The sequence below is a fragment of the Micrasema longulum genome, unplaced genomic scaffold, assembly GCF_059751315.1.
Source record: "Micrasema longulum isolate JH-2025_06_02 unplaced genomic scaffold, ASM5975131v1 h1tg001578l, whole genome shotgun sequence".
Taxonomy (NCBI): Eukaryota; Metazoa; Arthropoda; class Insecta; order Trichoptera; family Brachycentridae; genus Micrasema; species Micrasema longulum.
In genome coordinates, this window is record NW_028278761.1 from 290,075 (window position 1) to 316,846 (window position 26,772).

A 26,772-nucleotide genomic window follows, 5' to 3' on the forward strand; every position below is an offset into this window, starting at 1 on the left:
AAAAAGACATATTGGTACATTAAAATATTTTTTAAAACAAATAAAATTTAAAAAAATAAAATATAAAAAAAGCCAATGGTTGCTTACTTCTGCAGGGGTGAAACGAGGAGGGGGAAGGGGGGAGTCTGATGCTGCGCCGCGCTCCCCTCATTTCTCCCTTGCAGAAGTAAGCAACCAATTATTTTTTTAAATATTTTATTTTCAAAAATTTTCTTTGTTTTAAATATTTTTTTAAATATGCTAATATGCCTTCTTGCCCATACTGATCATCGTGGTTTCAGATGTGACCGGGTTTAAAGAACACCTGTATATTCCCACGTATCTTCTTATTTTTGTGTCTTGCTCAAAATCAGGAGTCGATGACCACCAATCCAACCAGCTTCCGGTACCGCTCCTGCTACTCTACTCAGACATGTTAATATTTTTCGACCGATACCCCATTTCCCTTCGATTTTTTAAACATTATTAAGCGAAAAAATATTATAATATACATATTTACACCATTTCTATAACTGCCCTTTTTGTCCAAGGTATTTTCAATATGCGTGTGTAGGCTAAAATCTCGTCAAAGCATTGAATTAAAATTTAACGAATTGGCTTCAAATCCTGCAGGTGTAAGTTAGTTTTATCGCGACATCAAAGCAGGTGCGGCTAAGAATATAATATTATAATAATCCAAACGACTAAAATATGTTTTTTCATCTCGTGCATCAATGACTGATTTTTATCGTAACTTCTGTTGACTGCTGTTCATATAACGTGATCTGCCATCAATTAAACAATCAGCGATAAATTCATGTCGATCATTTTAAATTGGATGCCTGCAGTTTCCATGCATTAGAAATATATAAGAAAACAAGAAGTGCATTGATTAAATCGATAATTCATCGTGGTCACACCCCTGATCGCATAGAACACTGCATTGGCACACCAAATGCAGCGTGTATCAATCATATGTTACATGAAGGTAAGGTGATGAAAATTAAAATTGAATCATTGAACCACTTTTTAAAAAATATTTCATGTCAACCTCACCAAGAATCGAACCCGAGACCTCGAGCATGGTAGGCGAATGTGCCGACCACTACACCCCGAGGCGGACTTATCTCCATTTGAACTCCTCATTCATAATTTCCTTATTTAGGCCATCGAGTAGAAAGCATTCTTCCAGGATTCTGGTTCTATTTTTAAAAAACGAATTTTCGGGAAAATGTATGAAAAAAAATCATAAAAATGATTTTGATAAAAATAATAAATGACAAATTTTTCCGAATCAACCAATGAAAAGAGAGTCGTGATAGATTTCCGGCTTATGGTAAGTCAACTGACGAATCGGCAGAACTCATCGAGAAGAAGGGGAAGAGAACTTGAGACGTCACACGCGATTACGCGAAGTAATTACAAAAATACAAAACTTTAAAAAATCATAGCGCTGATAATACTACTGAACTTCTTCATTGAACCCACGTAGAAGGGCATATGGTATGTACCATACAAACTAAAAAAAAGTGTTATTGAACGTAAAATGCAATTCTAGCTCGTTAGTTAAAGCTCTTAGCTCTTTTGTTAAAAGAAGATGAAAAGACTCGGAAAGCTAAAAAAAATATTTGCTAAAAGAAATATTAGAAGGATGACTCTGCAACTCTGGAACGAACGTTATTTGAATGAAATCACAGGACAGATAACTAAAATGTTTTTTCCTTCTATTTTTGATGTCTCTGATTTCAGGAAAAAGCAACATATGAGCTTTGAACTCACACAAATTTTCATGGGTAATGGCGGGTTTATGAGCTACTTGCACCGTTTTAAACTTTCCGAGATCAAATGCTGTCCATGCGATGATGAAACCTCTCAAGATGTTCCCCACTTGTTGATGCATTGCCCTCTTTTCAGCGTCGAAAAACGTAACCAGGAGGCGCGATGCAGAAGCCTTAGGGAGGATCTAAGGCACCTCCATTCAATAATAAGTCACAATGATTTATTACAAGAGGTAGTATCTTTAGTAGACGGTAAATGATAACAGGACACAAAATGCAGTGATCTCTTCAAGTGTAACGGATCAATAGTCCGGCTACTCTTGAATGAGTTTTCTGTGGTTTTCTTTTTATCAAGGAAATGCAGAGAAGTTCCTATAAAGGTCCACAGCCGAAGTTCCGATGGTCAGGAAACAAAATCCACTTGTAAATTATAAACAAGATCGATAATACTCCAACAACAAAAAAAAAGTTTGTATCTTGCCCTTAATTACGTACGTTTTTTATGAATATATTGGTAATTTATTTAATTATCTTTTATTTATGGGTAGGCACTACATCCTGTTTTTTCCTCGCAGCTATGGTTTGTCTATGTTTAGCTTAAGTCAACTGTAGCTTAACGTAGAAGTCGTAGTTCTTGATTAGAATCGTTATGATTAATGATATCGAGTGATTGTATAAATCAGAATTCATCACATCAATTAATCAATTTCATGGTCGTAATTATGGCCTACTCAAAAAAGTTCCAGCCATCTACAGACAAAGCGACATCAGAATGCTTCGAAAGGTTATTCACGAAAAAAAGGGCAGTGTGCGAAAAACCATAATTACTTTTGAACAAATCGTATTGATATTGAAGTATGTGTAGTGCTTTTTTTAAATTTTAATTCGGGTAGTTTTATTAGAACATTTCTTTATTTTCTCTCCGTGAATGGGCGGATGAAAAATACAGTTCTTTTTTGAAATAGAACCATAACCCTGAGTGTTTTTTACTCAATTGCTACTTGCTCAGGTAATGACCCCGAAAAGAAAACCTAATAAATATTAATCCACCTCGTAGTGTTGTGGTTGGTGCGTTTGCCTACCATTCTTAAAGTCCCGGGTTCGATTCCTGGCATTAGAGATGTGTGATATTGGTTTAAAAGGTCGTTCCACTCTGCAATATTTCATTGTCATTGTCTTGAAGTGCAAGACAGATCAACTTACCTTTCATGCAATAAAATTGATCCAGAGCTGCAATTAAAGTACAAATACGGTTGATTTATTTTGACATAAACCGCATAAATTGACTTTGACTTATAATAAATATAAAATAGAAAAAAATGATAATTTAAATGATATTATTTTGCAATTAAGTTATAGGAATCCGCGTTCGGGTAGGTTAAATATACAGTTTTGTGAGTGAAAAAAAAACAGTATTCTGGACGAGTATTTTCGACTCTATGACAATGGCTCAAAACTCCCAGCTGAAAATCATGAAAAAGGAAATCGATGGAGATAAGTTCGCTATTTGGTGTATCATTTACCAATATTTCATGTGGACCATTAAAGGCGGATTGGGGTACGATTATGATAATTATTTTTCAATAAGTATATTTTCAGGATCTGACACCATAATCAAAAGTGGCGTCGCGTCGCACGTTGCCGTCGGCGTAGGCTACTGTTAGCGTCGTTCGGTCACTAAGGGCCGAGAGCTTTGTAGTCGTATCAAGGTCTTTATGAGCAATATACGTCGTACTATAAAAGGTGCATGCATTTAAAAATCTGCATGCAAATACGCGATGTAGATTGATTGATTCAATGAGTAGGTACCAGGTACTGGTCAACGAAGCAATTTAGAGTAAGCAACATGCAATTTACAAATCGATCAAGTGTAAAATGTTACCACCGGACGCTGTTTTTCAACGCTATCGTTTAATTTATAACGAAGTAGTTAAACGCCAAGATTTAATGAATTTAGAAAGGGAATTTCATGTGATAATTTTGCACCTCTATTATTTTGCCTTTATACGTGGATAACCATTGAAATATGATTTACTATTTATTATACAATCTAATCCGGATATTATAGTTACCGTTAATTTATGATGGTTAATAAAACAGGATGATGGAATTAAGTTTGTTTTAACTTGTCATTCGACCAAAAACAACTTATCTAAACTATGTTGTTATCCAAAATGGCCCGGTTCGTTTTAGCAAAAAAACACCTAAATCATTCTAATATCCAGGCCAATTATTTTGATATCAAGCATTGAAGAAATACTTGACATAAAGTGCCATAAATATTTAGTTCGTTATGTTTTCTTGATTGGTTAAACGACTTTTTTGTCGCATCCTGGATAAATTTTAGGAAGTACCTCTTGACAAAAGAGTAGCATGTTTTATGGATAAAATAATATGTTTAATACATTATTATTAATATTAATACAATGAGTTTACGACAGGATTATCATTTAAAAATTATAAATTACACGTTTCGAAAATCTATTGGTTAATCAGGCTGTGGTTTTAAAAAAAATATTTGTTATTTGACGCTTCTTGTTTTATCTCAACGCAATTAAATAGAATGCTTGTATAAATGAAAATTTAAAAGAAACTACTATAAAATGTGTCGAGAAGATACATAAAATAATTGAAAATCGGAAAAAAGGACAATAACCACGAAAAAAAATATTTACACGATTAAGTTATACTATATTATTTAATACATATGAAAATATAAGCAGAAAGTCATGAATAAAAGTTTTAAAAAAAATGAACAAATGATTTATTCATTTTATGAATATTTAAAGTTTAACTTTGTGCTCAATTTTTTTTATTGAATGTTACTAAATTGTTGTATATTTCTACCTACCGACTTCTCTTTGTCTACCGGTTTCGGTTTTTAGTTTTGTTATTTTGAAATTACTGTGTATGTGACATCACAAGTTCTCTTCGGTGAGTTCTGCTGATTGGTGAATTGGTTTCCCGCAAACCGGAAATCTATCACAACACTCTATCATTAGTTGATTCGAAAAAACTAATGAGGTTGCTCAAAGTAGCCCAATTTATTTAAACCATATTATTTTATATTTCATATATTTTGAAGAACATTCGCCGTTCAATATTTGATGCTCTAATTTTTACCACGCGTAAGAAAACAGTTTTTATATCTAATTTCCCGTAGCACTTCACTTTCTCATTGATGTTCTGTTCCAGTCCATATATAAAAAACATCATCAACGAATGTTTTCCATAGGAAGAATATTTTTAATTAAAATATTGTTGAAGTTGAAAATTTTCCTCTTAGTTATTCAAAAATATATCTGTAAATAAGGGGTTATCGGACTTTCCATCGCGAGTCCTGAAGTTTGGTGGGAATATTTTTTTGATTTACATTTATATTTAATTTATCAATATTTATTTTTTACAAATTAATATTTGTAGATCAACGAATATTTTTTAATAAAACCTACACATTATTTCAACAAACATAACATATATTTTCGAATCGATAACTTTTCTTTCATTCTTTATACTTTCAGGCATCTCGTCATATAATTTTAACCTTTTATGCATTAAACTATTTATATTATTTTTCTCTTAATTGACAGCGTTTTTATATACCTACTTCTGGTTTTACAGTTATGTAGATACATTTGAAAAAATGAATAAAACTACACTGATAGTAAAATATTTAGGAATAAGGTTATTAAAAACTTTACATATATGCATTATGCAATTGTTTTTTTTCAATTTCCGTCCAATTCAAATTTCTTATTTTTTGTTCAACTTTATTATATTTTTCGTCATACGATTACCAAAAAATCTGAAATAATATTTTGTGCGCAATACATGTAGGTTGTTTTAATAAATATTAAATTCATATTTTACATGAAGTTTAGTGTTACGGGTATTTGGATATGAAAAATGATTTCTTACGCGTAGTAAAAATTAAATCATTTAATTGTACAGCTAAGTTTCTCGAAAACGTATTTAAAATTAGTAGAAATGATTATAATAAAATTGAACGACTTTTAGAGACGTCACTAGTTCTCTCAAATCAATCAATGCTCGAGTGTTGTGATAGATTTTCGGTTTCCGGGAAGTTGCCACAGGTGGAGTAATTTTAAAATCACAAACCTTCAAAACATCATAGCGCTGATTATACGATACATAAAAATAATTTATACAAAATTTGAATAAGCCTAACTAACTTACTATTAACAAATTTAAAAAAAGAAAAAAAACCACGGTCCTTTTTATTCGTATGTTGTAAACACGACATTTTGTAGGCACAAATTTGAATAAAAAACTCAGGGTTGTATTTTTCCACGTTAGGGGTCACGCCGTGTTTGACCTAGGTACGTTTACTGCATTGCTCAACTGCAGCGGATTTTCAATCCAGAAACTTAACAAATACCATATAGAGTAATTATTATCAACAATGAGGAGTAAGAAAGAAAATTGAGCTTTGAAATGAAAGAATTTAAAAGAGCGTGTCCCGTTACTAAGTGAATTTATTTTACTCGATGCAGACTGCGAAGTTAGAAAACATGGTTTGAAGCATAGTCGTTGTATAGTTCGCGATTCAGTCAGTCGGGGGGCGTCGGCGTACAAACTGCCCGCTCCGACGTCATCACAATTGGCGGGAAAACTCACCTTAAACATCACAATTATTTTGAATTACCCGCGAAATAATTCAAATTATTGCCGGAATGTAAATTATAACGCCGGGACGAGCGCTTACGACTGCAATTCGTAATTATAAGCTTTTTTCAAAGGATAAGGAACTAAGTGATTTTGTGACTAAACTTGTTTCATGTTTCTGTATTTATTTGTACCCTAAACAATGACCTGGAGGGTGCATCAAGGGTGAAAGTGAAGTACAATACTTTTGATTTACGGTTGGTAAAACAATATTTTTTGATTATTAATATTGATTTTATATCACACCATTTATAATAAAAATATATCAAACCATTTATAATAAAAATATATCACACCATTTATAATAAAAATATATCACACCATTTATAATAATTTAATGGGACACCATTTAGAGTGTTTTTTATATTATTATTTGTACGAAAATAATCAAAGTCCGATGTAAATTTTGCGGAAAATCACAATATTTTTAGCGCAATAAATTATATAAAAAACAAACGAACATTTACGCCGCTAAGCCGTAAGGGTAGGCAGATGGGATAGAACGCCACATCACTCTGTTCAAGCATAAATAGCGGGGAAAATACATTTTAATCCGAAATGAAAAGTGAGAAAGCACATTTTAAAATGTTTTATTGATCAATCCAATCGACGTATGTAAACTAAAAATAATTTTATTAAAATGTTGAAACTCATTTCAACTCACACTATTTAAAAGATAAAATTATTATTTTTAGTCTATGAAGTAATACGGATTTTAACATAAAATTTTAACATAGAATAAGGAACAAAAATGAAAAAAAAAAAATGCCAGATTAAAATCTAATTTAAGTCACTTTGGAGTCAACCCGTGTCTACAAAAGTATAAATACGAGTAGATTTATTTTTTACAAATATTTATAGACGAGAATGGGATTCAAGCTTCTGAGAAGTTAATCTAGATATTAAATAAAGAGTAAGAAACGTTTTACTTCATAAAAAACAAACAGATTGAAAAATTGCAGGCATGTGGAAGATATTTACGGAAAATATTCTATGCGTTCAGGTGTATAAGGAGAGCCTCCCATCGGACCGTATAGCGGGAATATTACGAACAGGATGCCTCGCTCTACAGATAATAAAAACTAATACGGTCAAATATCACTGTACGTATATTGGAAATAATCTTTTCAATGATTTACCAGAAAATCTACGAGAAGATATAAATTACGAAAAATTTAAGAATAAATTAAAGAAAAGATTCCTTTTATAGCTAACATTGACTGTGTTTTTATAGTAAAATGTGTGTAAGTATATATGTAATGTATGTTTTGTGTAAATAGGTATATTTGCATATTATGTACGATTACGAAAAGGCGTTCGAGGGTAAAACATTCTAATTTGATGGAAAAGTTGAGGGAGGGAAATATAGAAACCAAAGATCAAATGATTATCCAAAACCTATACTGATACCAAACAGCTGAAATCAGACGCGGAAACGAAATACCAGATGCAATACCCATTCAACAGGGAGTGCGACAAGGTTGTTTCTTGTCCCCCCTACTTTTCAACTTGTATTCTGACTATGTTTTTAAGAAAGCGCTGAACAACAATGAAAGAGGCCTGAAGATCAACGGAGTTGTAATCAACAATATTAAGTACGCCGACGACACTATTTTGCTGGCCGATACAATTACCGATCTTCAGGAGCTGTTAAATCGTGTGGGTGCATTTGGCAAACAGATAGGTCCAACAAATAATGCTGGTAAAACAATATGGATAACATTTGGCTGACTCGATTACTCCGCATTTTTTCTCAAATTAAAGGGTAGTGACATTGAAAAGGTGGACAAGTTTAAGTACCTAGGCAGCATTCTAACAGAGATCCTCGACACAAATGTAGATATTAAATGTAGAATTAAAAATAAGGAAAATATTGGTAATGTATGGTCTGTATTGTTGTGTGCCTGTGAGACTCGGACTCATAAGGTGAACACTATGAAAAGGCTGGAAGCTTTTGAGATGTGGTTGCGTCGCAGAATTCTTAAGATATCTTGGACAGACCTAATAACGAACTCAGAAGCGTTTTTTATTTTTTATATATATATTTTTTTATTTAAGAGTTGCTTCATTATTTACCTTGCTTATGATAAACAAGATTTATATTTCAAATAGGTGGATTTTTCTGCAATTTTTTTACTTTAAATTTAGCTAACTGTTGGAGATCGGGAAGGATATACTAAAGATGTGGAGAGGAAACCACTTTAAACTCTTCAGGAATACCCAGCCTATTTACAGTAGTCAATAGGCTTTCCGTTCCACTAGACGAGTGTTCGGCATTTTTTTCTCTACTTTGGTTTATTTTACCAATTGCCTGCACTATTTTGACCATGTACGATACTACCTCTCGTGTGAGTTCTTTATTACCTATCACCGATGGGATGTTGCACAGTTCTTCACCCAGGCGTCTGCAACGCGCCTCCAGCTGTTGTCTCTGAAAGCTGAAAAAGGGGCAATGCATCAACAGGTGAGGGATATCTTGAGGAGTTTCATCGTTGCATAGGCAGCTGTCGATCTCAGAGAGCTTAAAGCGATGCAGATAACTCATGAACCGACCGTGACCCGTAAGAATCTGGTTGAGTTCGTAGCCAGCTTTCTGTATTCTCCTGAACTTATAGGCTGGGAAAATGGTAGGGAAAAAACATTTAAGTTATATGTCCGGTAGTTTCACTCAAATAACGATCGTTCTAGAGTTGAAGGGTCCTACTTCCAATTTTCAAAAACTCAGCAAAACTCAGAAGTGTTAAGTCTAGAACAAGCAGAGAACTATTAAACACCATAAAAACTCGTAAAATTTCTTATCTGGGGCATATAATGCTTGGAAAAAAGTACCTCTTGCTCCATTTAATTTTGAAGGGCAAGATTGAGGGTCACCGAAGGGCTGGAAGAAGACATATGTCCTGGCTGCGTAATATACGAGACTGGACTTGCTTTAGGACTGTGGAGCAGATTTTCCGGGCAGCACGGGACAGACAGACTTTAGCCAGAGTGATTGCCAACATTGAGGATACCTGGCAGGGCACTTAGAGAAGAATTACAAATATATATTTAGGTATATAATATATGAATGTCTGTGTATATATATATTTTTAAGTGTTACACTTTTTCAATTTTCACTTGTTAATTTATTTAAAATTTATATTTTATGCATTTTTGTTTCTATTTTATATTATTTTGAACACTTGCAGTACATTGCTCTATTTTTTATTTCTTTACATATTATTTTTAATTTTCAATAAAGGTTTACTAATAAAAAAATAAAAAAATGGTTTATGGATGTTTAAACATGAGAAGTGTAAATGTTACGAATAGGTAGATATCAAATTGAAATAAAAATTTGATAGGGTCGCTTTTGTAAAGAACACTTTATGTTTTATATTGTGAAAATGATCCTATTAAGTTTTCCATTCAAATAATACTAATTAATAGTTGATCAAATATAAATTAACGAAGCACGGGAGCAGGCACGTTTAGCGGTGACGCTGTAAACATTTGGACAATACCTAAAACTCGGGATGTTCTAATAACACGCTATTTATTAGAGTCGTTTATTTTTTGCATTACGCAAGTTGGATGCTTTTATTTCTGTGAGTCTCGTAGAACAATACGTCAACGTTCTCAACTTTATTGCGCGTGCGCGGAAATTGTAACATTTGTAATAAGACTGGACTCAAAATGAAGAGTGGTATCTAGATTCCAGCGTATCAAACGAATATTATCAACTATCAAGGCCTAAGTACCTCGATATAGAAAATACGCATACGTATTTAGGTATGTATACTGAAAATATTGTTTTGTAAATTGTGTGCGCTCGAACATTTTCTGCTATAATTTTAGGAATATTTTTAGATTTTTTCCATATTTATAATATTTTAAAGTAAAATACATATTCTTATTTTCAAATATTTAAGGGATGCGCCGCATACACAGTATGTAAGGACGGAACACGCTTGATATCTATGTATTTGGCATCACAGTAGTTTAAATAGCCCAGTTGCACTTATTAATCAGAGCATAGAAACCTCATGCATTAAAAATAAAAACACGTAATTAGTGTGATTTTACCAGAAATCCAACGTAAATCAAGTAATCGTAAGGCAAGTGTTTTGGTTATTAAAGCATGGGATCAGCTATAAATTCATTTTTATTTCTGTTTTGTTTTGTATAACTTACGTATATCCTATTTGAACGAATGTGACTAATTTGGTCAGATAATATATTTAACGTGTTGTATCCGTTTATTGAAAAAAATAACTAATGGAAAAGACCAAAAAAAATCCTTTTCGTTAGGCTTTGAAAGAATTTTCAACTTGCACCCGGATAACCGAATATTCATGTAAAAAAGTAGAAAATAATTATTTGTGTTATGATATCCTAACACGCCACCACCAAAATGTCGCAATGAGATCATTGCGTGATGAATTATAAATAAATGTCATGGTTTCATATTTCGTACTTCGCTCGAGCTTAAAGCTTACGAGACCTAACTTTCATCCAGCTTAAATCAAGCTACAAAAGAACATAACCAAATTGTCATTGAAATATTCCACAGCGACACGCCATATTTAAGGTTAAAAAAATTGTTTAGAATTTTCGGCATTACATTAAAAAGTTTTAATAGTTGTAAAATATGGATGACAAGAATTAACGACACTTGTATAAAAATTCTCACGTAAGAAACTCTATGCAGTAAATTAATGATTCGCAACATAATATAATATTTTGTAAATGTTAGATTTCTTAGAAAAATTCAGGGTTATGAACTTTAAAAAAAAAAAAATTAATGTAATAAACGATAAACGGGCATCCTATTATAGAAACGTGTATCAACAGCTATTAATGTTTTATACATACTATAGTGGTACAAAGATGTTTCAAGACAGTGAGGTCCCTTCTACTTTCCCGAAATGTCGAGCCCGTAGGTTTCAGGCGCGAGTCTGAAAAACAAGGAGCTATCTTATTTCTGTGGGTCAACCATAGCCTAACTTGCCAGTAAAACTAAAATGGTTATAACGACCAGCTCAGACTCCCTTAAACAACTTCTTGTGCACAAACCTCAAAACATAATATATATGGGTAAGCCTTGTTATATTTTTACATTTTTACGAACATTTGTAGAGCTCTGATAATATGGAAAGAATTGAATTGCACTCCCTAATTTACCTTTTGAATAAACTTATTATTATAAAGTTTATATTTGAAGCACTAACTTTGTGGTTATTCATTATAATAAAATAAAGAAAACAACTTTGTTTTTAACCACTAATTAAAAAAAATAAAATTTACACCTACCGGTTTCAAATCAAACAAGCTTCTTCGTCAAGGTTTACGTAACTAATGAATTAAGTATTTTTTTCCCTTACAAGGGTAGTAATTTGAAATCGATATTTTCGAAACTAGACAGGAGAGGACTAAAAGAAATATTGTTTATTTGGTTATTAATTTTTTTTTATTATGAATCACTTTTTTAATTTCTAAGTTGCCAAATTTTAATATTTTATTTTCAACATGAAGTAATTTTAATTCAGTGTCTTTATCGAAGTTATGATTATTTTCTATCAGATGATTTGCAAATTCAGAAAAATTACTATTATTTAAGCATTTTAGGTGTTCTTTTACTTGAAATTTTTTCATTAAAGTTTCTTTTAGTTTTTCCAAATAGGTTCATGAACAAGTGTAAACAATGCGCTGTAATTCATTATTAATTTGTTTTTAAAGCACGTAACTTATATTGTATTACTTTGCTTGTAAGTAGCTGTGATTGTTTTAATTTTAAATTGTCAACGGAATGAATGTTAAATGAAAGTTGGTCAAAATGGAAACAGGAATACGTAATTAAGATTGTATTATTTTGTACTAGCTTTTATCAGTGGTTTCGCTCGCGTGGTATTAAAAAGAAATGAGTAAATGAATTAGTTTAGTTGTTTGGCAATAAGAATTTTATGGATAGAATAATCGAGACAAAACATAGCCTATGTCAATTGCCGGTTGTCCAACTATCGCTTTGCAAAAAATACGACGATTCGGAAGTCTAAGCCAGTCTTTATCGAGGTACACAAGGTTTTACACCAAACATTTTCCCGAAGGAATGAATTTTTTTGAGATAAAAAGTAACCCATGACACTTGTCAGCTCTTCGGCTATCCCTATGCAAAAAAACACGTCACGATAGGAACACAAACAGACAAACACACTTTCGGATGATTGATTACTTCGAAAATGTACGATATTCAAATAACAGTATTTAATATGATTTTTATTGGATGTTTGAATTAAGCACAATTTAATTGATTTTGTTTTCAGGTGTGCAATTTATTCATTTGTTTATAACATGGATCCTATGTTAAAATTATGAAATTTTATACAGTATTTCAGAAAAGTATCCACAAGAAAAAGTTAACACAGTGAAATATTGATTTACGCGAATCCCGTAAATATATTCTATGAAAACTATGATGACATCATTTTACTGAATCACTATTGAAATCAAGATATGATTCTCGGTATCTGGATCGATTTATTATTATTTAATTTGCTGGGAAATATTTTCCGATGTTTTTATTGGGTGAATTTACATTTTTTTTTAAAAATACACACACTATATTATTATTGCGAGAAATGAATGAATCATTGTTTTTCTCTAAACAAAGTCGCTTATAAGGTTTGTTATTGCTTTCTGTAAACCGAACTGATGATGATGATGATGATGATGATGATGATGATGATGATGATGATGACAATGGTGAATTTCAGGGCTAGGGAACAGACCGCGGCGCGCGGAAGCGGTCATGTGCCGTCCCCCGCGCGCCCGCTTCGCCCGACAGTTGGCCCTGCTATTACTGTGGTAAGTCCTTTTTTGCAGTCCTTTCTCGAGTGAGTTTTACACCTGTCTGTTGGATTTCACACATAATTCGAATGTTTTTTCAAATAATAAAAAATGCATAATTAATCAATTCTGATTATTATAAGGTCTAACTTAAAAAAAACATTGTAATTGAAATATAGTGAGCTGTTCAATCGTGTGGGTAGATAATATTGAATTCAGACGTTGGGCGTCTAAATTTCTGCAGAGGTTTTTTTAAATTGTAAAATATTACACCAAGGCACGGAAAAAACCTACAAGAAAGACCATTAACTAGGTTACACATACAAAAGTAGGTTGATTCTTTTAAGGAAAATATATGTACCATCTAAAAATATGTAATTTCAACGGTGTCATTTAATTGACTTAAAAAAATGTTATTAAAGTTATAAATTTATTAAGTTTATTAAATCAAAAGGTTTAAATATGGAATAAGGCTTTTCCAGTATCTATAGACAACACGTTTATTTATTTTAATATTTTGTACAAAGTACTTAACGGGTTTATTTATATATAATAGCGCATTGGGCAATGCATACAATATTTAATTGCAGTTTTGTCATGCAGGTGATCATTTATTAATTGAAGGTAAGATGATCAGGTTAACTAAGTTTACGAAATTAAATGATCAAATATTATGCTTAAATATGACTTCAAATATATTTTGAAAGACATTTAGAAATATGCGCAGGGGACCTATTAATAAAAAAAAGTATTATCTTGAGCATTATTGTATCAATTTGGAATTCTGATCCGTTGAATTGTAAAATAGAGATTTTATTTATTTATTTTATTTTATCAATATAAACGGCAAAATTGGCTTTTGTAAAACTTACAATATGAATTTATTTGGTTTAATTATTTAATTTTTACTATTTAAAATATAATAAAACATGAAAATGCACAACGTAAAATATCATGTTTCGATCATTCTAGCTAAAAGTGATAAAACTATTTTCACTGGTATTATTACACATGCATGTTGCCTTTACAAATAACATGTAACTTTTCATTTGCCCTTATAATATTCAAGGTTATTGAAAAATAACAGAACAACATGAAGAATGAGCATTTTTATAATTTGTACCTGAAAGTATGATATTTAAGAGTTTAACTGAAATTTCGAAACGATCGCGAAAAGTGAATTAAATGGATCGAAATATTGAAATTGATCAATTTAAAATCCTCTGCGTAGCCGAAAATAGAAAAGAATAATACATTCAGATTCAAAACGCAATAACAAAACCAAACTTTGTTTTAAAATGTTTTTTAAGTGTTAATTTAGAAGAGAAATCCTTTGCAGTGAACTCGCCTAACTACCGCGTTATTTTTGTAACGCGGTTTCCATTTAACGTAAAGCGAAAATTATGAACAACCCTCCAATAATGCATTTTCATACTAAACATTCCAACAACGAAAACTTTATCTTTTGCGGTTCATCGGCACGTTGTTCGATTGGGATTTAAAAAAAGTAATTTATTTACAATCAGGGAATGAGGAAGTTCAGCCCTACGGGCAATTGGTTATAAAAACATTTTCTTTCTCGCGGTAAAAATTAGGGTATTAAATTTTACTACAAAGTTTCTTGAAAATGTATTAAAAAAATAATCAAAAATATTTTAACAAAAACGAACTACTTTGACAAGTTTACAAGTTTTTACAAGTTCATATGAATCAACCAATGATAAGACAGTTGTGAAAGATTTCAGGTTTACGGTACGTCAACGGACCAATTGGCAGAACTGACCGGAAAGAAGCGGAAGAGAACTTGAGACGTCACACGCGGAGTAGTTTTAGAAATACGAGTACAAAACTTAAAAAAATCCTAGCGCTTATAATACGATGCATAAATTTGATATAAATTAAAAAATTGCTTAAGTTAAATGGTATATTAATTAATAATAAAAAAACCACCGAACTTTCTCATTCTCCTAAATTTGATCAAATTAGAAAAACAGACTTTCGGCCCATTAGAAAAAAGGGTTAAGCCAATAATATGTATAAAACATATTACTGGCCCAACTTAAGAAACGTCAGCAGATTGAAGAATTAAAGGAATAAAGATGTTCAAATAAAGGCAGAATGGTGAATGTTACTCAGTGTTTAAAGTGGCCACTTAAATCAGTCAATCCCTATGGATGCCTAGACTTTTATATTACCTTCTCTAAAATGTTCTTACTCTGTTGTAATACGTTCATATTAAAGGTATATTATAATATTTTCATTATTTCACTACCAAATGTAGATATTTTTTTTTTGAAAAAGAAATTAAATAAATATCCACACTATATTATGAAGAGAGAAGGGGATACAGAGGGAATGGAAACGGGGAGGAGAAAGGAAAAATGTAAATATTCAGATAAAGACATTTCAGTCGTGATTTAAATGTGAGTAAAAAGGGGCGGGGCGGGGCGTCTCTGACATTAGTAGGTAGATTATTGCACAATCGATCAGCTACTACTTTAAAAGTGGAGGCAAAAATATTAGAGCGGTGAATGGGTATTAAAAGGGTTCCATGGTTACTAGAACGAAGAGATAGCCCATGCTGTGATAGAAGTTGGAAAAACTCTCTCAGATAAAGAGGGGAAGTGAGATTATTCAAAGTATTGTGAAAAAGTGACAGAATGTGAATATTTCTTCTATGTCTGATTCCGAGCCAGTGTGGTCGCGTGCGATATTCAGTCGAATTGCGAAGGTTATAAATATACATAACTAAGTGATCTGTGATATTTTTAAGTGATCAAATATGACAAAATATTCAGACGTTTCTTGAAAAAGTAACTTGATTCTCAACTCTTCTAGCACAATCTTTTGAAGTGTTTATATAAATTTTGAATAACGTGTTGGCGATAAACTGGATTCATGGTAAAAAAATAGCGAAATTATTGTTTTATTTTTAAACAATATAGCGTATAAACTTTTTTTAAATTGATAAATGAATACTGGTAATTAACGACCTACAAATGAGTTACCAGTCGATTGCAAAAAGTAAAATGATTTTATTTTTGTCTATCATATGAAATGATTATGATATCAGGGTTTACGTCGAGTCTGGCTAGCATAAAAAGTTTTTATCAGAGCTTTTTTTGGAACATTTTATAGTATACCCAAGGAATTAACGCAAAAATGAAAAATAAACAACAAAATATCGGCAACAATCATGTAACACCGCGTAAATGATAACATATAAAATTTACTGGAGAACGCAAAAATAAGATTGATACGGGTGCTTTTATTGATTTATCTTACTATCACCATCAAAACACGGTGTTTCCTCAGATATAAAAAAGTATATTATGCATATTATTAAATAAGACATTACAACAGTTAATGTGTATTGTAACTATTTATCAATTCCGATAAAAAATAATAAAGTACCTTTGTGGAAAACTGATTTTTCATTAATCTTGAAACTCACTTTAGTGATAGAACATTTATAGTCATATTGGAAGGACTTTTCGACCCACCACCGGTAGGACGCACATGTTTTCGTTGTATTTTTAGACCTGGTAGAAGGATGTAGTTTAAAAAATATATAGTGCGTATATATTGCTTTTAGAGAATTTTAAAATCATGTTTCTACAGTCAGTCTCGCTGAAATGGCTGTGCGTATAAGTCGTGGCGTCCACGTAAGGGCAAAAGTTAGCAAAATGGTAACACGTATTTACATGCTAAATACACGAGAAAAACTGTTTTCTCGTGCCGCGAGAGTGTTTCAGAATAGCACCCCCGCTGGCAGTACCTATATTGACGGGCATAGGCAATGCCAGCTGGACGACCCTCATTCAGTCACACAAATAGTACCATAAAATAAGTCCTGCTGGCAGGATCCGTTTCCCCCGGTCTGCCCTTTCGGAAGCGCCTTCCAAAAGCACATGGTGTAAGAAATTCTATTACTAAAAGTATTTATTATATAGGAAGAAAACATTTGTATCTGCAGATTAATGCCTTACGTAACAGTCATATATTTATTGTTTATCTTTTGTCTTTAGATATGGATTGGAAACGGATGACGATAATCAAGAAAAAAAATATTTAGCAGAAACATAACATTATAACTAGGCTGGGCTCCAAAATAAATTTACGACTGTATGTATATGTTTAGTAATAATATTGTAATCTGTTTCAGCAAACATATTTTTTTTTATTTTATCGTTTTTGGTTTACGACAAATGGTAAATTTGGAATCGTTCGGAAAACTCGGAAGTTTACGAATCGTAAAAACTGGCATAAATATGGTATGAAATATTCTCTGGCAAGATTTTGAAATAAAGTGAGTCCTTAAAGTTTTTAGACACATTTTTTCTGTATGTTCTGATTGTAGTTCTGTTAATATTTTTCTTTAAAGGGCGGAAGAACGAATGTTTTATAAAATATGCACCCTTGGGTATGGCTTTATTTTTGACTTTAAAGGATTAAAAAGAATAAATCATTATTTTCCGTCCCGTTCAACTCATTTTATTAGTTTTGTTTCCAAGTTAAGAGTAAGAGTAGTGACACATTAAAATCAAAGGCATAAACTTGAATATACATATATCGAAACACGGAAATAACAGTCTCACAGCTCAAAAACCTATTTGACTAACATTCATTCTCAAAAATAAAGGCACAACTTAAAAGTTGTTTATCCACTTGTGCCACCTGGTTTTACATGTTTTCAGAAATGACAATGGCTTAATGACCATCGTGCCACTATTTTTTCTAAAATTTGAGGAAAAAAAAACAAAATTGTCATTTGTACTTTAAAGATCTTTAAATCATGCCACTAATTGGGCAGATAAAAAAAAAATACATATCTAACCCACAAATGAAAAATGTGGACTTGTGCCATTATTATCATTCAGGTGCGATATGTGCATATATTAATGTTTTTCTATATCAATTTTAAGAATACAGCTTTTTTCAAAGAATATTGCATGTTAAAAATCAACTAGGCCAACAAATAACATGCATTATAAAAAATATTTAGAATCAAAACATTATATTTTAAAGATTAATAAAAAAAAGATTAATTAATAAAGAAGTGTCTACATATTGACATCTTAAAAAAGGAGATTTGAAACTCAGATAAACTTATAAAAGTTTTTTTTTATACGCCTCCACTCGTTTGCGAATGATTTCGGCATTTTAATAGTATTTGCTTTCGGATTTACAATAGTATTTGGTAAGTTATGTTTTTATTCCATACTAAATATTCCTAATAAAATAAGCTTCATCAATGAGAAAAAACAGCGTTTTTTTTGTTTTTATATTTTATTTGACTAGTTATCAAACCGATCTTTTAAAAAAAAAATATGAATCGTATTATCATCGCCATGAATTTTAAAATTTTGTAATTTGGAAATTACTCCACCCGTGACGTCACGAGTTGCATCGATGAGTTGAGCGGACATTTAAAAAGAGAACCTTGTACGTATGATAACACATAAACACGGCTTTCCAAAAACGAGAAATCTATCACAACACATGATTGATTGGCTATTCTAAACAGCTGTTGATCAGTATCTTTATCATTTTAAAGCAGTTTACTTTTATCAAAACGCATATTTATTCATTTTTTAGAAAATTCGACGTACAATTAACTAATTTTTACCATATGTAAGAAAAAAGGCATTCTATTGTGGACTAGTGGGAGATTTGATTTCAGAATTAATCCAACTTTGAGCTGTATTTATGTCATCGGAAGTCATACGATAGTAAAATATTTTTTGAAATAAGGTAATGAACCATTTTTTATGCTGTTTTTCAGAAAAAACCAAACAGTCAATATCTTTGGTGTAATTATTATTTGAATGAAAGTGACTAGTGGGATGCTGGAAAATCCCACATTCTACATTTGTGCATTTGAAGACGAATTTATGCCAAACTACTTAATATTAATGAGATTTTTTTTGCGCAACACTTATTTTTTAATAAAATAAAATTCTAATTACAGTTGTAGAAAAAAACAATATTGTGATTGATGGGACAGACGTTTGTGATTGGTGGGACTTTTGAATAGTAAATCATATTTACAAAAAAATATTTTTGAATGGATTTATACAAAAAAGAAGTTTTGCTATGTTATTATTAACTCTTGTGTGGCTGTGATGTCACACTAGTCTACATACGATACAAGACTTGATATTTCTCTCTTATTTTTTTTAAACGATGAAGTTTTATTATTTGTAAGCTTTAAACGGACATTTTTACACCGGATTTGGAAAGAAAAATTAGTATAACTATGCTAGACGTTTAAACATAAAATATTTATTCTTGCTAAGTGAAGAATGAATGTCCGCCAATACAGCAATAAACATGTATAATCTCTTATATTGATAGATCTCTCTCGAGCACGAAGATAGAATTCATAACAAGGAAGACTGAGAGGCTGTACTGTGGCCGGTATTGTGTGAAACAGATTCAGTTGGTTATTGACATTGTTGTATGATGCACGCATTTGGGATGAGCGGCGTGTTGATGATTTTCAATTAATTTTGCAATAAGAGGGCTAAATTATATGTTAATTTAATAAATTATGGAACAGGAATTATTAAACATCATGTGTACATGTTTTTTTTTTCAAATATAAGAACTTTAGAATATTCCGTCGTAAGCTTGTGGTAACACGATGTTATATCACCGCGCGCAAATAAATTATTTACCACAGTCTTTTAAGAGTTTTGAATTAGAAGTGATAAATAGACATCCAAAATGTACGTCATTTTCTCCCTCTACATGGAATTCTCCAAAACATTTTTTATATCTAATTTCCCGTGGCACTGAACTTATTCGGACAGATCGGCATAGTCACTGTATTATCAGAATCATCACTGAAGAATGTCTATAGAAGAGCACAAGACCATTTCAGATGGAGGGAGACTGTCCACAGATGAGCCATGCCTAAAATCAGGCGTAACCACCATCCTCAGACATGAGGCACGGGTTAAGAGAGAGAGATATTTGAAAAACATTTCATCGGTGTAAATTTATTTATCATTATGTTTTTATAGATAAATAAGTCTACTGTAAATGTTGTCAATTATCAAAACGGAGAAAGCGGTTTTTAGATCTCAATCAAAGATATTTTAAAATGTATTTTTTTGAATCTGTTATTTTAACAATTTTTTTTTATATTTTTTTTATAATTACTATTTTTGATTTTTATTTACAAATTTATTGCAAAAAAATAATAAACATACTTAATAACAGGGAATCTATATAAAACCAATTAATATTAAATGAAAACGGAGTGTTCTCTGTTTATGATAGTCTCCATCTAACATGGCACAGCCTGTTCTAAGATGAGATTTATGACAATCTATTTAACTATGATGTTTGAACGTTGTTTAAAAAGCATAATCGTGTTTTTTTACCTCATACCTACAGTATAATTATTAAATAAAAAAGCGGGAAATTTTCTTCTTGCAAACGTTTCTAAATGATTAAACCGTCACGCCAAACTATAAAGACCGTTGGCACCCAAAACTTGTTACTTAAATATGTATTGAATGTATACAGGTGTTGTAGTAGTATAGAGTACCTACATTATTATTTAAGTATAGTCCTTAATTTCAAAAATAAAACGACATCGTAAAAAAATGTAGCGAATTTTTCTCCTAACTATTAGCACGCACCGAAGTTATTTTGTTAAATAACAATCTCATTACGTGCTCATTATAAAATTATTTTCAAAATTGCTTTGCTTCGGGCGCGTCCATGTTTTTTTAATTACTTGTTTTTGTAGGGAATTCTCGAATATTTGTTTCGTTAAAAAAGTAAGCTAGTAATTATTCATTTTATCGATAAATAAATTAAATAAGAAAGAAATAAATTGTTTTAATAAAATATCTGACCGGTTCTTTTATAACGAAAATAATTAATCAACATCGTTTCCCTTTCCGCACGAAGTGGTGTATAGAGTACTGCATTGGTTAATCAAATGCAGCGTATTCCAATCATCTGTTACATGAAGGTAAGGTGATCAGCCCAACGCTTCAGGTGACAGTTTAAGAACAATAAAACATTGCAGTGTAAAAATCACCTTCAAGAATGGTAGGCGAAGACGCCAAACACTACAATACTTGGGCGGACTTATCTCCACCCAATTTCCGTTTTCGGGAGTTTTAATAATTATCATGTCAAAAAAACTTGTCCAGGCCTTTAGTTCTACTTCGAAGACAGAACTGTATTCTTCATATGCCGGGATACAGTTATTAGCAATGTCTTGTGTGAGTATGGGAATGTTTTGATTTTGTCAATATTTCATATGGCAGATGTTCATAGACTGACTTAATCAATATACAATTATCAGTTTTGTAAAAAACTTCGAAATATAAGTAGACATTTTTTTTCAATACAAGATACTTTTCAGCACTCTGACTTGGTATAAAAAATCCTTCAAATTTACCTTGACGACTTTTTGCTCTAAGCTCAGAATTTTATGTTTATTTTTAATTTTATTCAGGTAGGGCAGTATATATAAGTCATTTATAAATAATATACAACATGACAATAAACATAAAATTCTAATTACGGGCTTTTTCATCTTAACCACATTAAACATATATATTGAAACTACAATTCTAATTCCCGTCAGGGTGGATATTAATTCTAAGTGTTATTTTTCACTACTATCTTAAATTCTTGGACAGAAATCTGAAGCGTATATTGAACATCTTGCCTTCATTACTAAGTACTTAGATGCGGATAAAGGTAAGAGAAAGAGAACACTGTATAACATAAGCTAACGTATAAAACCCATAACGCTTTAGTGCAAGTGGTTTGAAATTAATAAAAAATACAAATAATTTTTCTATTGATTTCAACAAATACGATTCTGAAGGCTAAACGCATCATTTGGCGTTTTATTGCAGTACAAAAATTATTTTTTTATTTAAAAAAAGATAAAATAGAGTATTATAAACATAAAATAGATTTATGTAATAAGTTTAAAATTTTAAAACATTAAAAAAATATGACCAATCACAGATTTCGCAGTTACGTGTAAATTATAATGGTTACAGAATATTATTATTAAATGGTGTTTCTATATCATTATTGCAAACTCCTCCTGTATTCTGTATAGTGATTACGAGAAAAAAAGAGAGAACTAAGCGTACTGTAAATTTTCTGGTAAAATAGATCACTTTATATTAAAACTACGTTTGCAGTTTGTCGGGAGTTTAAGTAGGTGCATGAAATTGCAAATATGAAATTTGTCAATAAAAAAAAATAACCGAAAATATCAAGACACGCTGCAGTTGGTATACCAATGCAGTGCTCTATGCACCATTAGAAATTATGAAATGATTGTGGTGATGAATATAAGTTTTACTTCCCTAATGGAATAACTGCGATGGTGTAATTTATAAATAAAACCCATTAAAATTCCCCTCGGAAAATCAAACCGGCAAAAGTCAACTTAAATGAGTTTTATTAATTGTGCAGGAAACCAATCAATAAAACGTTTCACATATTGATTGAACCCTTGTAGCCACGAGTATTATACAGTTTCTGACTCGAACTATTTGCTACTGCGAAAAGCCATTTTAATGAGTCGCGGCTTTTGTACCGAATGAGGAAGTCATTTTTCCATATAACCGACTTTTGTCATTAGGATTTCTGGCATTAACTTACATCCGTTGTATAATATTAGTAAAAATGAGTTTTATTTTAGTTCCTTGATTCGCGGGCCTATACGTACAATACGCAGGCTGCCTTTTAAGTGTTTACAAAAATATTTTTTTTTTTTTTACAAATCGTTTTATTACAAAATATTCGCCATTCAATTTCATACATTTTTACATGCGTTTGAACCGATTTTCGAAACGGTTTTTCAACTCTGAAGGTGATATCTCCAAAACGTGGTGTTGGAAGGCTTTAACAGCTTCTTGAGGTGACGAAAATCGCTATCCACTCATATTTTGTTTGACGTTCGGGAACACAAAAAAGTCGTTTGGTCATAAATCAGGTAAATACGGGCAATATGAGACACATGAGACATATTTTCTATTTTTTTCTACTTCAAATGATTAATTTTTAAACGTGCTGGCATTGTCGAGGTAAAGGATGATGTGACGTTTTTGGTTGTTTTTCCTGATTTCATCGATGTCTTCTGGTAAACAAATTGTTGTACAATACAAGTATACTATATATTAGCTGTGATTCGATAATTTGAAGAAATGCTAGCGACAAGTCCAGTACAACTTTTGTTGAATTCGATTAATCTTGAAACACCAAAACAGTTGATTGCTTGGCATAGTTTTTGGATCGTACGAATATATCTTAGTTTCGTTACCTGTATCAACCTTGGCCAAATTTTTTAAGCATTTCTCACACTAATTGACACAAGTCTTTTTATGAGCTACGGTCAAATTTTTTCGAAATTCATCGGAATAAAATATTTTGTACAGCTAAATGCTTATGCGAAATCAAATGTATAAGCAGTCTTAGCTACGCATTGCCTGTGTCCTGACGTATGAATACAATCCTGTGTGTGAAATAGAAACAGAACACTAGACGAGTGTTTTTGACTAGATGGAAACATCATCATCCCTATAATTCCCTTCTCGCACCGAATGGTGCATTAAGCATTGCATTGGTATACAAATCGCAAAGTATCTTAATCATTTTTGTTACATGAAGGTAAGATGATCAGTCTTACGTTTCAGGTGCCATTCCAGGGACTTTGAAATATTCTAGTGTAAAAATACCCTTTAAAATAAATATTTAATTGGATCGGGATTCGAACCGAGGTCTCTTGCATGGTAGGCAAATGCGCTGATCATACATCACGAGACCGAAAATCGATCGATGCTTTCAGGTAAAAATTCTAAAAAAGTCAAACGAGTGAGGATGAGTCGGCGTCTTTGTGTAGTGATTGGCGCATTCACCTACCGCGCTTCAGTTCTAGGGTTCGATTGCAGGAGTGATATTCTGAATGCAAAAGCAAGCGTAAAAAACGCATTTTTCACGCGTATTTAAGTACTCAATACACGCTGACAGAGCAATTCTTTCGCGCGCTATTCCATTCAGGATACCAGCCCTGGTAGGATTGATGTAATATGTTTGTTTAAATGTGGTTTAATACTGAAATATTTTACGGGTTTTCACATAAATCGACTAACAGTTTTGTGAATAAGGACTGTAAGAATGATTTTTTTATAGCCATGTTGGGGTTCAATTTGGAACCTTGTGAACAAATTAAATTGATTAAATATAAAATTAAAGCATTACACCATGAGGCAAAAGTTTTTTTCCATACGCATAAGAGGCTTTTAGTAAAAACATGAAAAATTAATATTATTAACATCATATTTTTTAAATACGGTTATATTATACAAACTACGGAGAACGACCACCATTGGCAAGGTAAATGATAACGAAGCTTACATAATTTTTTAATAATTTTGTAAAATCAATAAATAATTAAGAAAAATATTTATTTATTCAAAGAACCAGAGATTTCACCTAATTTATTACTTTTAGATGTTAAATACCTGTGGTACTAATGTTACTTAACACACGCAACTTCCACGTTCGAATTTCTCACGTGTTTTGATAAATAATTCACAATAAGTTATATTAACCGAATTTATTACTTATTACGAATTCGGTAACTTAACACGAAAGCTCGATGATGAGCAATACATCAAATGGTGAGAAGTGAGCCTTTGTAGTTACTTGGATAACATGTTTCGCATCCATTTTGTGCGATTTGGAGCAAAACCTGGCTTTTTATAGTGTAATTGCCCTAACCTCGGATCCTATAAAATCAAATTACCCCAATAATTGCTTCCGCGGCTTCCCATTAAATAATTTTGGCACCCATTCGCAACATTTCCAAGTATACTGGAAACAAGTTAAGCATGTTTCACATTCCCTAAAAGCTTTCAGTAAACATTTCAGCAAAATATTTTAGATTTTTGGAGGACTTTGATTAAATATGATGCGTTTACATAAGCTTTGTGTATTTCAGGAGAAAATCTCACTGTCAGCTTGACGAATAGGAGCGAAATAAAGATAGCATACTAATTAACGAGCTAGAAATATAAATCATATTCTTAATTATTTTACCCAAAGAGTATTTGGTGGATTTATTGACAAAATAATAATTTTATACTAAACTAACTTTAATAGTATGAACATAAAAATCATACAGTAAAGAATCACAAATTATGTCAAAACAACTACGAGCAAGTTTAGTGGTTTTTTTTATTATCATTTGTTAAAAGACTAAAACTAAGCCAAAGTTTTAATTTTTTATGAATCGTATTATCAGCGCTGTGATTTGTCAAAGTTTTGTACTTTTGAAATTACTTCGCGTGTGACGTCTCAAGTTCTCTTCTATTTCTTCTCCATGAGTTCCACTGATTGGTCAGTTTACTTATCGTAAACTGAAAATAATCACAACTCTCTTATCATTGGTTGATTCAAACAAAGTAGTTCGTTTTTGTTAAAATTATTTTATAGATTTTCACGCAACTTCGCCGTACAATTTCATTTCCAATTTTTACCGCGTGTAGGAATATATTTTTGTATTCCATTTCTCGTAGGGCTGAACTTCCTTATTGATAATCAGTATTTCTTTATATAAGGAGTAAGCATATAAAAATAAATGCATGAAAGGTGGTTAGGAGAGCAAAACCAGGGGAAAAATTAGTTTATTTTACTATTTGTAAAGTATTATTTGCACATTGGCAGGCTACCTATTTCTTTTTTAAAATTAATTCGTAGGTATGAAGAATGAAAAAAAAAACAAAACAGCTACTTAAAATAGAACAAGTAATATGTACAAATAAATAAATGAATACTATTAGTAGTTTTCAAAAGGATAAAGAGAATGAAAGGTAAGGAAAAGATGAGAGTTTGAGTCAGAGAGAATATGTTTCTTCGAACGTATGTATTTTGAACAAAGTTGCTCCATAAATATCTTTGATAGTGGATAGGGAATGATTCCGCAGTGTAGCTAAATGAAAAGAAGAAGGAATGGATGGGAATTAAGGGGGTACTTTGAGAATGTGAACATAAAGATTCCCCATTATCTGTTAAACGTTGAAATTTTTCAAAAAGCGCGTTAAGACTATGTGGAAGTGATGCATTCAGCTAAATATTTCAAGGAAGGTGACTGTTTATTATTTTTGAAGTAGAAGAGAATAAAACGTCTGAAGCTTTATGGGAATGCTGAAAAAAAAAATCGTAGCTTTTAAAGAAAGATGCATTGGTGTTGGAAACTAACCAATGATTTTCAATTACTTTCATTGGTATTCGGGTACGTAATTGGTTTAAACCATATATTTTTGTTGTTTATTTATTTAATATTATAATGTATGATAGTGATTTTTCGATTTTATTTCATGAACATTATTATCAATAATTCAATTTAAAACACTTGATTTATAATTTTCCACGTTTAATAATTTTACTGTGTGTTTATTTTGTATGAAATGTAAAAATAAACACATGTTAGCACATTTTATTAGGGAAGTAC

The 26,772-nt window shown here is 31.5% G+C and overlaps 1 protein-coding gene across 1 annotated transcript in view; it reads left to right on the plus strand.

The window, feature by feature from the left end:
* Positions 1-3,202: 3,202 nt before the first annotated feature.
* The window catches only part of alka (glycine receptor subunit alpha alkaliphile), a 69,035-nt gene continuing 45,465 nt past the window's right edge, over positions 3,203-26,772 (plus strand). Inside the window, exons 1-3 of the mRNA XM_088236582.1 lie at positions 3,203-3,416; positions 7,861-8,145; positions 13,193-13,283. Of these exons, the coding sequence (XP_088092708.1) occupies positions 3,203-3,416; positions 7,861-8,145; positions 13,193-13,283 (590 nt within the window). The remainder of the gene's footprint in view (positions 3,417-7,860; positions 8,146-13,192; positions 13,284-26,772) is intronic.